Raw genomic sequence first — 14,027 nt, 5'->3', positions numbered from 1 at the left:
CTCTAGTGGCTTTGATGACACTTCTGTGTCGAATTGTGATTTATTTTTTTTTTGCTAACAATTTCACCAAGAAAAACCCATTTATTTTTATAAATTTGGCATACAAAATTCATCCCTCTGTTTTATTTATAACTATGTAGTCGTCATCTGTAATGAGCATTTCCCTCTCAAAATAGGCTTCATTTTATTGGTCTTAATTTAATGCACCTATTGTAGTTTTCTCATGTTTCCACTCAAACCTTTCCTGTGTTTTCCTCCTGCAGCTGCTTATTTAAATACAGGTATAATTTTAATGAATCAGGGAAAGACCGATGAGGCTCGCAGGACGTTTTTGAAGTGCTCGGAGATTCCTGATGAAAACTTGAAAGATCCTCATGCTCACAAGAACTCTGTTACCAGCTGCCTGTACAACTTGGGGAAACTTTTCCATGAGCAAGGGCAGTATGAGGTGAGAGAGCCCTGCTAGTCTTCTACGGTACAGAGGGGCCGATGCAATAAAGCACACATATTGAGCGCCCGTTTTCCTAACCCACGCACGCACACCCACCTCTCCCGGGCGCCCGATGCTATATTTAAACGAGCTGACGCGTTAAAAAGGATGCGCTAGGGAGAAAATGTATACGTACCTAGTGCTCAAATGCATTGAGCACCCAGGAGATGTGGCTGGGCGCTTACATACTGCTACGGGCGCTCAATACAATTGCTACGGACGCAAAAGAAAGAGAATGTAATAGATTAAAAAAATGAATTCTTTTTTTGACGCACAATAGCAAGGGGCAAAAATGGCCTGGAGCGTGTCTGTTGTGTGTGTTGTGGTGGTGTAGCAATGGACGCCGCCTCTTGGCTAGTGGGTGGCGCTGTTTGACTGCTTCTAAATACATGGGCTGTAGTTAAACTTCATTTGGCTGGGGGCTACCAGCAGAAGGGAGTATTGTGAAGCGGGGACTTGACCTATTGTCTCTCATCTGTAGCTTCACCATGGCCCTTCCGAAGCTTCCTACTCCAAATGCCTAACCCTTTAGATAAGCCTAAGATAGACTCTGTCATGTAGAAGAGAGAGAGAGAAAAAAATGTGGCAACCGAGCTGTGGTTTAATGCAAGATTTTATCCTTTTTCAGAGAAACAAGTTTCCAAGGGTTTAAAAGAACAAAACACCATTTTGCTTTGGTCCTAATAATTACTTGTTTCCCCATCTTCAAACCAATGCTTACAATATAACCTTTTCCCCTAGAGAGCTCTTCTCCCTGCTTTCAGTATTTTAGTTAAGACTAACTAATTGGTGACAGTCTTGCTTGCCTGATCTTAAGTTTCTGTCAACTACAAACACATTCTTAAGATGGTCCCTGGCCTAACTTCCCAGGCTTAATTTCCTCCGTTTTAACTGCCCCAGACACCTACAGTTTATTGCAGTTTAAACTGGCTGCGTAACAAGTGCAAACACCTGAAACTTTCAGTAGTGCAAATGCTAGTGAGGCTTAAGTTGTCCTCGCCACTTTCATTGGAGGAAGGACTTTTCACCAGCTGCTTTAAAGTTTTTACCAGGAATGAATTACTGCAGACAACCCTTCAAGCAGCTTCCCAGCACCGCTTCTAAACAAGGAGTCGCCTTTCCAAAGCTTAAAGTTTACAGGGCTCAGTTACTGAAGCTAAACATTCAAGCAGTTTCTCAGCACAGCCTTTAAACAAGGAATAATCATCTTTCCAGAGCTTAAAGCTTACATGACTCAATTATTGCAACCAAACATTCAAGCAGTGCATCGTTTGGCTCTCAACAGTGAACTTAGTAGCTTCAAGGCAAATCTATTTCCTAGATTACTATAGCTTTTAACATTCCTAAATCCAACAGATATAAGGAGGCATTAAATTCCTCCATCTATATCTTATTCCCTTTTCAGTTCCCTTAACCGAGGCCCCGTGAATGCCCCTGCTCCCATTCATCCCTGGAGAAAATGAGACACAAAGGGGGGGGGGGGGGGGGCGGACACAGTTTCGCTTTTGGAAATGTGTGGCCGCAGCTTTATTAATTTAACAGAATGGCAACTGGAAAACCAGGTGCTGAGCCTCAACAACGCCCCTCCCCTGTCGACTATTCCCCCCCCCACCCCCTCAAACTGGGCCAGACCAGTCAGCATCTCTTGCCCATTCTCTCTGAGCCACTACCAGGGCCACAAGCCCCAGCGATGAGGCAGAAACCTGCCCCTAGGCCAGGGGTGGGCAATTAATTTTCCCATGGGGCCGCATGAGAAATTGGGATGGTTTTAGAGGGCCGGACTAGTATAATTAACTCAGTTCTCAATAGCCCTGCTTATGAAAAGACAGCAGTTTACCACCAATGTATGTCCTCTGAGAAAACACAACAAATAAGACCGATACAAACGCTTACATGCTAGCAAAATATCTCATCTCGGTAAAAGACACAGAACCGACCTAACATACTCCCAGGATCTGTAGTAATGCACATAAACTAATCCGCACACAGTTACACCTGTATTATGGAATACACTCAAACAGGAGCAACCCTATCTATGAAAAGGCAACACTACAAATATTACATCAGACCCTAAACACCAATACACCTCTTATTAGGAAAACAGAACTAACAAGCAGCTATAGATCCCCAAACAGAAATAATTGTAAAACTATACTAATAAGCAGAATAAATGTTTCTAAACAGCTATGAACAGAATAACATCCAACAATTAAAAACTCATAAAAACTATTAAACATTCTCCAAACACCAATAAAATATTTCAAAAAAGCAGACATTACACAATTAAAATGGCAGTCAAGAAAATAAACTTAAAGCCACCTTTACTTACCCCCTCCAGCAGCTCTCCTACTCCCCTTCCCTGCAGGCCATGGCACACACCAGAAGCAGCAGTAGAAGCTAAGCTCTATACTTATGGTCCTCTTCCTTAGTGCCCATGTCTCTCACACACACACCATACCAGTCATGCCCCCATGACCAGTTTCTGTCTCTCACACACCAATCATCTCCCAAACAGTCTTTGGCACACACACACCAGTCACCTTCCTGAACAGTTTCTCTCATGCCATACACACACACACACACACAGGCTTCCCACTCCCGTGTTCTACTTGCATATATGGTCTTCTCACTCTCATAATCACGAGAAAGGAGTCAGCAGCATGAGCCCCCGCAGGCCAAGAAAGAAGAATCCCTTTGGCCGCGGGAGGCTCATGCTGCTGACTCTTCTCGATTGCCAGCTGGTTCAATTGCTCGGGGGCCGATGCTGCAGCCGACGCGGCACGGCTCTTTCTCCTTCCCGCGCACCGCTCCGTGTATCACTTCCTGTTTCGGGTCACGGGGGGGGGGGGGGGGGGGGCAGGCGCGGGAAGAAGAAAAGGCCAGCCGCGGGTGCCACAGCTTCTTCCAACACCGCTGCCGTTCCCACTGGGCTTGAAAGTGCTGACAGCCCAGCGGCAACGGCAGCGGGAGAGACCGGGAGCGCGCGCCGCGGACCGGCAAAAAACTCCGTGACATATGTAGGAAAGAAACTCGAGCGAAGACACGCTGCCCGATTGGCCGGTGCTGGGCAAGCCCAGTCTTCGCTCGAGTCACTCCCTCCTCTCCCCCCCGGACGCTGTAAAAAAACCATTCTCCGCTCCCTCGCTCCCCGATTGGCCGGCCAATCGGGGAGCGAGGGAGCGGAGAATGAACTGCTGCCTTCCCTCTGCAAGGGAAGGCAGCAGTGCCTCATTCCCCGTCTGCTCTCAGCAGTGGGCGGGCCGGATTCAGACCGTAGGCGGGCCGGATTCAGCCCGCGGGCCGCCCCTTGCCCAGGTCTGCCCTAGGCAGATCTCCAAGGCCTTGCCATATCTCGCAAGGCCTTGCCTGTGGATTGCCAAGCTCTAGCTTGCCTTCGTGCTCCTAGAAAGTAGGTCTGAATAGACCCAACACCGGTCCGACCAAATGTTTCTCCCCCTTTTGAGGCTCAGATAGCCACTGTGACAAGAGACTTATCACTAATACAAATATCGTCTATGCTACTACACACGTATAATATTCGTAATGGTCCTGCTCCTGGCAAAAGGCAGAGAGGGAAGGAACACGAGTGGTTGGCTGGCGGCGGTGATTGCAAAAGGGCCAGTCACCGTTGCCTAAGTTTAAAAATGCCCAAAGTCCAGACCTGATGCTACTGGTCCCACCAATCCCCCCACCTTGCTGGCTGCCCCGGTGTCATCACATGGCCACACGGACTGCTGGGAGATCCCCCAGCATGCCTCATTCTCTGCAGGGCAGCTGCCATGACTCCAGACCTTGAGGCCAGGTGTGGGTGGGGGCGATCGTCCCTCCTCGAGTTCATCGCTCCCCCCTCCAGAAGACTACAGCAGGCCCCCTGGAGTCAGGTAAGCCCGGCACCCTGCCAACACTCCACCCCCCCCCCCCACTGCCAGCAAGCGGCTGGGCCAGTTGGCCGAGATATGGCATGGGGGGGGCACAGCCCGGGTGGAGGGAACACCGCCCGCAGGAGCAGGGGAGAACACCGGTCTCCCTGTTACTGGTGGCACCTGCTGCAGGCCATGTCAGGAGGGGGGCTGGCCACCCATTAACTGGTGCACCGTGAATGCCTCCCCTCCCCTTGGCCCCGGCTCCCATTTATCCCCAGAGAAAGAGGTACAAAAGGGGACAGACACAGCTTCATTTTTGGAAATGTATGGCTGCAGCTTTATTAACTTAACAACAGAATGACAACTGTTTAAACCTGGTGCTGAGGTTCAACAATGCCACTCCCCTGTCAACTATTCCCCCCACCCCCCGAACTGTGTCAGACCGGTCAGAGTATCTTGCCACTATCAGGGCCACAAGTCCTGAACCACTGTTTGCACTACCCTATGCCCCACGCCCCAGCGAGTGAGGCAGAAACTTGCCCCTAGGCAGGACTTCCAAGGCCTGGTGTGTCTTGCAAGGCCTTGCCGGTGCATTGCCAAGCCTTAGCTTGCCTTCATGCTCCTAGATAGTAGGTCTGGATAGACCCATCATGGTCCGACGAAATGCTTCGTCCCTTCCTTTCCCCTGGCCCTTTTGAGGCTCAGACACCTGCCAAACTTGTGCCTTCAACACCAGACCTCTTTTGAGTCTGTGGAGAAGTTCCAACCCCCAACCCAAGGACTGCAACCGATTACCAACCGAGCACAACGTCCTTAACAAAACTCATTCAAAGAACTAAAAGACGTGAGGTTAGTTAGGGTAGTTAACGCCTTTGCCAGGCAGTTTAAAAATAGTGACCTGCCCAAGTTAGACAGTTACACCATCCTTCTCATACGTCTGCACATGAACCACCCAGTCATGTCGGATGTGATGTGCCCCCCCCCCCCCCCACAGAAGGGACACAGCCTTGCCCACCTGGCTTTTGACTCTAACCACCCCCCTTGTTCACAGCTGCTGGTGGGCGAATCTGAAGTGGGGGACAATCTCTGACCACATTAAGGTGACATGGGGTAGCCAAGATGTGATGAGGGCAAGTTTACAAATTATAACCTTTAGTAGCATCCTACATTAGGGATGTGCAGAGCAAAATTTTATGTTCATATTTTTTATGTCCGAAAGGGGGTCCCACTTGCGGCCAATATGGACATAAAAAAAATCCAATGAGTTGGGTATATGTACATATGTGCAAAAAAAAAATTTAAACCCCCTCACCCTCCTTAATCCCCCCCCCCAGACTTACCACAACTCCCTGGTGATCGAGCGAGGAGTGAGGACGTCATTTCTGCAATCCTTGGCGAGAAGCATGTGACGTCGGTGGCACGTCGAGTGACGCGGCGTCACGTGATTCCCGGCAAGTTCGCGCCGGACGGCTCGTTCGGCCCAAAAAGAACTTTTGGCCAGCTTGGGGGGGCCTCCTGACCCCCTCAAGCTGGCCAAAAGTTCTTTTTGGGCCGAACGAGCCGTCCGGCGCGAACTTGCCGGGAATCACGTGACGTCGCGTCTGAGTGACGCGGCGCCACGTGATTCCCGGCTCGTTTGCGAACGAGCCGGGAATCACGTGACGCCGGCGTCACTCGACGTGCCGCCGACGTCACATGCTTCTCGCCAAGGATTGCAGAAATGGCGTCCTCACTCCTCGCTCCATCACCAGGGAGTTGTGGTAAGTCGGGGGGGGGGGATTAAGGAGGGTGAGGGGGTTTATATTTTTATTTTGGCTCAACAATCGCGATTTCCCACATATCGAACATATCTATGTTCGATATGTGGGAAATCCGATCGTTTATGTCGAATCAATTTTTTAAGTAAAAAAAAAATATGAGTTGCGTTTTACTAATGCGGTCAATCCGAATGCACACCCCTATCCTACATGTGGGAGATCGACTGATCCATGGCCCCCCGAATGGATGACTATCATATCTGGATGTTCATGAGGACTTGGACATTTGTAAGCAGTTGCTGAAGTAATGCCATCAGCTCTGACCATAACATCCCTGGCTTGCCAAACCACATAGTTTTCAATAGGAGTGAGTTGTTCAGCCAACAGCCCGGGCTTCTTTGTTTCCGCACACTTCCTGCAGCTCTGGAACAAACGAGTGGCCCACCAGCCATATAACTTTTGACCTCCTGGAGGTGCCTGTAAAAGGAATAGACAGAGTTAGACACATCCGCCACCTGGGGTACCGTCCTCTAACCGAATATAGGAGGTATATGCTGCTGAATGCCATCTGCCCAGGTGCTGGATAGCATGCACTGGGAGACCAGCAGCTGCTGCCCTGCTGGCAGCTCCAATTCTAAATGAATGGGTGCTATAGAGTTCTGACTGAAGACCTGCAGCCTGAAGCAACTTTTGGAGTACCACAGTGAATTGAAAACCACTGAGTGGGGAAACATCAATGTGCAACAAGAAGTGGTACCTGTCTGGTGGCCATGTCAGGTAGGCAGCAGCGTTTGACTGTGAAAGTGGCTAAACCATGTACCGCAGCCAAGACTAGGTGCTGGCCCTTGCCGAGCTGGTCAGTCTTGGATCTGTAGATCTCACCGTCGCAAAAGGTAGACCAGAGAGATCAGACACATGTCTTGTGGACGACACCAGCTCCCCACCCTCAGAGCCACAAAGAAGGCCAGGCTAAAGGCTGCTCAAAAGAGGAGGGTTTTGTGAGGGGAAGTTGCCACACCTAAGATATCCAGCCACAGTTAAATCAGTTGACTGTGTGTGATAGGTCACTGGCCAGGAGGTCTCGCTGCAAGCCCATCCCTCCATCACGTGCTTAATAGCGAAATAGGAAGCAGGATTGGATCATCCCCATAGTTGGTGAAGAAGGTCAACCCCACCAGGTGTGATTTTACAGAACCTCTTGAGATGCCAGCGCTCTTAGCTTTGAGGATGTGTTCCACAATCGGGTCCTCAGGAATGACCCTTCCTGCCCAACCTCTACCTCGCAGGAATGCGGTGATTGCCTCAAAGCCTCTTCCGTATGCTCTCCACATTCCAGGGGCCATAGATATCCACAGAAGTTCGAATGCGGCACTGTTCTGCAGGACCAGAAGAATGTCGGCAAAGGCTGTCCCTCCACCTCCACATCTGGGGCCAACTCGCGGAAGCAGGACCACTCTCTGATTGTTCAGTTTTGATCGCCAGATATGCAGGGCAAACTACAGTAGGAAAGAGCTCCAGGAAAGCAATGCTCCTCATGATACTATGCTGCATCCAGTCCAGTAGCCACATGGTGGCACACCAAGCGCCTTGGAAGTACACTCCAAATCCAGTGGAGCCGGCTACATCTGAAAACCATTTGAGATCATTGTTGGAAATTGGGGTGGTAACCAGACCATTATCGCATTGAAGCTGTTCAGGAATAAGGACCATACTTTTAGGTCTTCCCATATTGCCTTCATGATAGGGACATGTTGATGGTCCCTCCAGATGCCTCTGGTAGAATGAAGTGCCAGAGAAAGAACCTGCCCATAGGGATCACCTTAGTAGCAAATGCCAGGCTGCCGATCAAGGACCAGATTTGCTTCAACAAGAGCTTGGGAGAGTGGGTTGCATTTGTCAGGAGGCCTTGGAAGGCCCTCATTTTATCCTGAAGGAGCCTGTAAACCATAGCCTGGGAATCCAGCTCTATTCCCAGGAATGTGAGTGTGGTGGAAGGGCTCTGTGATTTATTGTCAGCCAAAGGTACTGCAAATTCTCCAGCCACTGACTGATCCAATACTTGGATCAGTCAGTTGCAGATGGAAAACCTGCCTGGGCCGATGAACAAGAAATCGTTAAGATAATGGAGAATTGAGTCTGCCTCCTCTCGAAGGGCAACTACCCAGTGTAGAAATGAGCTGAACATCTCAAAGTCTGCGCATGAGATGGAACGGCCCATTGTCATACACTTGTTGTCCTAGTATATGCCCATGAATTTGAAACCCAGAACAGGGAAGGATTCCTGATGTACCAGTAAAAGGCAGAAAGCAAACTCAATGTCCATCTTGGCCAGTAATGACCCTCTGCCACACCTCCTAAGGATGAGCAGGGTGATGTCAAAGGAGGCATAGGTTACAGTACTCATCTCGTGGGATGTTGGATAGTCATTAACGGAGGAACTGACTGGGTATGAAAGGTTGTGTATCAACTGGTATTTACCTGCCTGCCTCCTTCTTGAGCACCGCTGAAAGCAGGGAGATGATCATCTGCTAGAATGGTGGGATTGCGTACGGACCACCTATGCGACCCAGCTGCAACTCCTTATCTAACTTATCCTGGATAATCTCAGTGAGGCAGCTGGAGGATGTGGAATTTGGTGGATCTGACCCTGTGAGGGGCTCGCTGTAGGGAATTCTGAAGCCGCCTTTGAAGCCTACCAGCAGGGTAGATGCCACCTGCTTGTTAGGATACTTAGCCAGGGAGCCATGGCCTCCCCACGAACCGGGCTAGGGACCCTGCTAGCCTCCCTAAATTCATTTGCTTTGAGTGGGTCCTTGCTTTTTGGGGCAACAGAATGAATAAGGGCCAAAACACTTGGAGCAGTTGTGTCTGAATCTGCAATCTGGCATGGAACAGTTGTTCTTATTGAAACGCCAGCAGACACCGACCAAGGCAGAGTTCTCCTGCCCTGCCCAGAGCCGCCAGTAGTAACCCAAAAGGGGTGCTGGCCTGACCTGGAGTCAGGTGTCCATGAGTCCAGTGCTTGTTTGGTCATATGGGTTAAGCATAAATTGGTATCTTGGGTCCCCCAAGAAATGGCCTCATTACTCTCCATTTTTTCCTAAAGGCTTCGTCATAATTAAGCCATGTGAATCCTACATATTGTTTGTATGCACCTAGGATCGCATCCAGATACCGCCCGTAGGGGAAGTGTCTGGGACAAGTCAGACCTAAAGACAATTGTGCTAAATGCGCAAAGGCCCTTACCCAATTAATGTCCTTGTGTTTGGCCAGCTTAGCAGACTGCTCCTCATGTCTCCTGATTCTCTTGCGAAGAGATCTAGGGATGGTGTCCCAAAGGCATGGGTAATCAGATGCAACAGGGCCATTAAGGGAGTCCTCACCTTCCACAGAAGATCCCCTAGATCCTCTGTGGAGGAACCACAGAGAACAGTATTTTGAATTTTTTCATAAGCCTTAATGCCAGTTCCGGGGATGGAGTTAAATTTGCCATGTTAAAAAGTTTGTGTTGGGTGCCCGTGGAGTTACTACATCAGGGGGTAATAGCTAATAGCCTCATCTACGTGGAATTTACATGTGATGAGCACTATTAACTATGAGGTTTGGGTGCGTGTCTTGGATGCGCTAATTCCCTTATTGCATCGGGTGTTAATCTAATGCGTCCAAAACGTTAACCTGTGCGCTAGACTGGGCACACTTTATTGCATCGGCCCCAGAGACCTAGAAACAATATTGCTCCTAGAGAGAACTTGACTCTTTTGGTTGCAATACTTTTTCTTGGGACAGTAAAAGATGTGATGCTTTACATGAGCTTCTGTGGCCACTTTATGCTAAAGGAAGGATGGTTAAAGAATATTATGAGCAGGAATTCCTGCCGTAGTGGTCTTCTGGAGGTGGCAGGTGGAGATTGGGTTGGCATCATTTTAGTATCAACAGAAATTTAGTCACTGGAGTTGTTGGAAATATTGTGAACAACGTATTGAGCTAGCACCTCATCAAGATTTAGGAGCAGATGTTAAAAGCTGCCATAATGAATCACAGTTCAATCATCTTGTTTTAACTGTTCTTGCCTGTATATTTTTAAAAATGCCTTTGAGGGCTTAAGATAAGTTGGAGACAAAAGAGGGCAATCATCAAATTACCTGCATTGGTGTAAACATAGTGGGTTATTTTCATCCATGGTGTTTGCACCATAACCAAATCTGAATCATGTAGGTAGTTTTTTGCTGTGATTATTGCCCCCAAAGATTTGCACCTGATTTTTCTGTGGATACTTTTCAGGCAAAACACAATATGTAGATTTGAAGATCCAAAACTACATGTGATAGTATGCCCCTGCCCATGGGCATGCCACTGCACAAAGGCAGGCAATTTTCAGAAGGTCTGTGTGTGTGAAACTCTGTTTTACGAACGATGGCTTTGATTTTCACTGTCCAGGCTTTACCCACAAAAGTGGGTTTTAGAAAATTATCCAGCCTCTGTGTGGATAAAAGTATGTGCAGTATTTCATAACACAAGCATTTTCACCCACCTACTACGGAGGAATTTCAGAGGCAGGTTTGCTTCCAAGGAGACAGTGCATGGGTTTTTGGTTTTTTTTTTAATTTTCAAAACTCTGCACATTTTGCTTGGAAAAGAACCAGTAAAGAAAACAATCACAAGTCCTTATGGCTACATTTTCTTGGGGCAATAATCAAGGCAAAGCTAACCGGCCTGATTTTGATTTGATTATTAGTGCAAACCCTTGATTATTGCACCTTGTGTGTCCTAGCTGGGAGAATTGCTGTCCTGCAGGTTTGTTGTTTGCATTGGATATAGTGCATCAATATGGCTGATTATGCATTTTTGCTTAACACGGGGCAAGAGTACCCGTTGATACTCTTGCCTGGTGGCATGCTGGGAGACTTTGGAAGGTTATTAGGAATAACACGATGCAGCATTTTGTTTTCTCATTTCATCCATTCTAAGCATAGATTGAAGAGGTCTGAGTGGTGATACAGGGTTTTAAAAGTAACGATAAGATTGATATTAGACATTTTACTGTATACAGGTCACTCTTCCTTTTACTAGTTAAACTCTATTAAATGCACAGGTGGTTTGAGCTGTTTGTGATTCAGCTCCTCCAAGTAGCTATTTGCTTTGAAGCATTTAACTGAGGTCATTAAAACTATATACTTGCATAGGAGGTTTTATTCTGGTTGGGGCATCTTGATTCTATTTTAGTACTTTCCTGATAGTTATGGGCGAGGAAGAGAGGAATAACATTTAATTTGCATGGAGCAGATTCTGTAGTCTGCTGCTGTAGCATTGGCTTTCTTTTCTCTTCTAATAGGATGCCCTTCTTGCATACAAGGAAGCAATAAGGAAAATGCCAAGACAGTTTGCACCGCAGAGTTTATACAACATGATGGGTAAGTTCGCTGTTAATCTTTCTGATTGACGTCCAAGTGCAAGTGGAATTTAATTAAATCAAACTGACTTGCTAATAAGGCAAAATGAATTTGCACCAGCTGCCCTGGCCATAGGTTTGAAAGTAAGGCAAAGTAGTGAAACTGCAGATTTCACCAACGCAGCTCATGGGCTTAATTTGGCGGGGCACTGATTGCTTGATATAGAGTTGCCTGCTGTAGAATTTTATTAAACTTGTCATTTGTGGGGGGGGGAGGGATTTAAAACATTTTCACATGTTTGTAGGCCTTATCTGTACCCAGGTGGCTGCAAGCAAATTTTTAAATGAAAGCTTCCTGTGAAAATGTCCAGTTTGAAAATTTAGGGGGCCGACTGGTGCTGCGAGCTACTTCACTGCCCGTGGCCTTTGCACCCCCCTTTGCAAAATGAAATCCTCCCCCTCACCCCCCCCCATATTGCTTGCCTGCTTCCACCCCACACCACTCTCTTTCTGATATTTTATCTGTGAAGGGAAAGACAAAATTCAGTAGCTGATTTTTTTTTACCAGCATGAAATCTTTTGAAAATTGTACATCTTATGTTCTCAGGTATTTGTTTCCCAGCCCTCTCCTAGAAGCACACCTCACCAGTCGGGTTTTCAGGAGATCCCTAATGAATATGCATGAGACAGATTAGCATACTTTGGAGACCCTGGATATGCATATCTATCTCCTGAAAACCCGACTGGTTAGGTGTATCTCCAGCAGAGCTTTGGGAAACACTGAAACATTACTTAAGTTTAGAAGCCTTTCTAGACAGAACATCGACTGACCATTAATATCCAAATGAAGCCCATTCTGACTGGACTTGATCCTTTGGAAGTGAAATCGATGACTCTGAAGTGTTTTTTTTTGGTTTTTTTTTCCCCTGTCTCTCATGGCATTCTTAAATACACCCTACAATGCCAAGCATTTCACTAGTGTCATTACTTGTAATTAAACTGAATAGTCTGTGTACCTTATAATTAAGCAATACATTTAGTGCTCCTTGTGAAAAAGGTCAGAGGTGAGGGAGATGCTGTGGGTTGTGGTTGGTAGTGATGGGGGGTGGGGGGGGGGAGTTAATTTCTGTTAAGGTTTCTCAGGATTACTTTTTTTTTTAAAAGAATTGATCTTATGTGCCCTGTTGTCTCATCAAATTAAATACCTACGGTACCTGAATGTATTCCACTTTGAAGTGCCAAAAAGCAGAAAATAAGCAAAAATAAATAAAATGAATCTAATGTTGAAAAGCTTTAAGTGTTTGGACACCTCCATTGTTAGTCTGCCAAAGGGCAGAGATAGAAATTGTGCATGGTCAGTTACCTTGCCCTTTGAGGGGACACCTGCACAAAAAAGAGCTGAATATAGAGAAGTTTGAAACTTGTGAGCTGTATCGCCAGTCATCCAGGTTTCAGCAGAAGCCTGCTGAAGGAACTTGTGACTTCTGTTTTGTTCCACTAGATTGGATTATGGCATTTTGTACTTTTTTATAAAATGAAGTACCCAGAAATCGGGCACATAGTGATTGCCCTGTTCATGCTACCCAATCTAATGCAATGTAAATAATCCCTCCCCCAGGGTATCATTTGATAAAAGGAGTTGGGTAGAGTAACATCACTAAAGATCCACTCTTCGCAGTTTGTTACATGTCTCCATTCTGGCTTGGGAATTGCCTCTCTGGACCCTTTGTTCTTCAGAATCGTCTATGTTAAAGCTTTTCGGAAATAGGCTTCCAGCAAGTGATGTGCTTTTCTTCCTTCATGTACCAAAATGAACAGATTGTTCTCATCTCCTTTTAATCGCCCTCATTCCTACTGTATTTATTATCGTAATAGTAGATATGCCCAAAGGTGGTACAAAAGGGAGCCTATCATGCTATAGCATTTCTTAGAGCAGTGGTTCTCAACCTTTTTCCCATCATGACACGTGAGCAAGTGTGACACTGCTCATTGCAATCCATGGCGGAAATTTAAAAAACAAACAAAAAGACCCCGTATTACTTTTATTGTTAAGAACGACTCCAGGAGAAGAAAGAGAGTACTCTCTCTGAACAGAAATTAAATAAATAGTAAACTTCCCATACCAGAATAGCACCAACTTCCAGCGCTCAAACAGTAACCACCTTACCTAAGAAAAAGCAACACTGAAAATATTACACCGGGCCTTAAAACTCCAACACTCCTCCTATTAGGAAAACGGATCAAGTCAGGTTGTTATAGAGCCCTACACAGAAACTACACCCCAGCAGAAAACCTCACCTGAATCACATGTGCTGACCCTCACCTAACAAAGAATAAAGAGACCATAAAGCATAACTAGAAGCATGCAGACAAAATCTGAATTGGAAACTGCAACAAGCCAGAGACTCTATATGCAGGGCAACAAAGGAAAAAGAGAAACATCACCAGGCCTTATAAAACAAATCAAGAGATATAAAATCAATAGCAGTGAAACCATACTAATAAAAAGAACAGATTTCAAAATCGAT

The 14,027-nt window shown here is 46.7% G+C and overlaps 1 protein-coding gene across 1 annotated transcript in view; it reads left to right on the top strand.

Moving 5' to 3' along the window:
• TMTC2 (transmembrane O-mannosyltransferase targeting cadherins 2) overlaps window positions 1-14,027 on the top strand; it is a 369,412-nt gene that overhangs the window by 195,649 nt on the left and 159,736 nt on the right. The window contains exons 6-7 of the mRNA XM_029597087.1: window positions 264-448; window positions 11,443-11,521. Of these exons, the coding sequence (XP_029452947.1) occupies window positions 264-448; window positions 11,443-11,521 (264 nt within the window). The remainder of the gene's footprint in view (window positions 1-263; window positions 449-11,442; window positions 11,522-14,027) is intronic.

Source organism: Rhinatrema bivittatum, chromosome 4, assembly GCF_901001135.1.
Source record: "Rhinatrema bivittatum chromosome 4, aRhiBiv1.1, whole genome shotgun sequence".
Classification (NCBI taxonomy): Eukaryota; Metazoa; Chordata; class Amphibia; order Gymnophiona; family Rhinatrematidae; genus Rhinatrema; species Rhinatrema bivittatum.
Note: the sequence above shows the minus strand (reverse complement) of the source record. Positions and strands in the feature narration are given on the sequence as shown.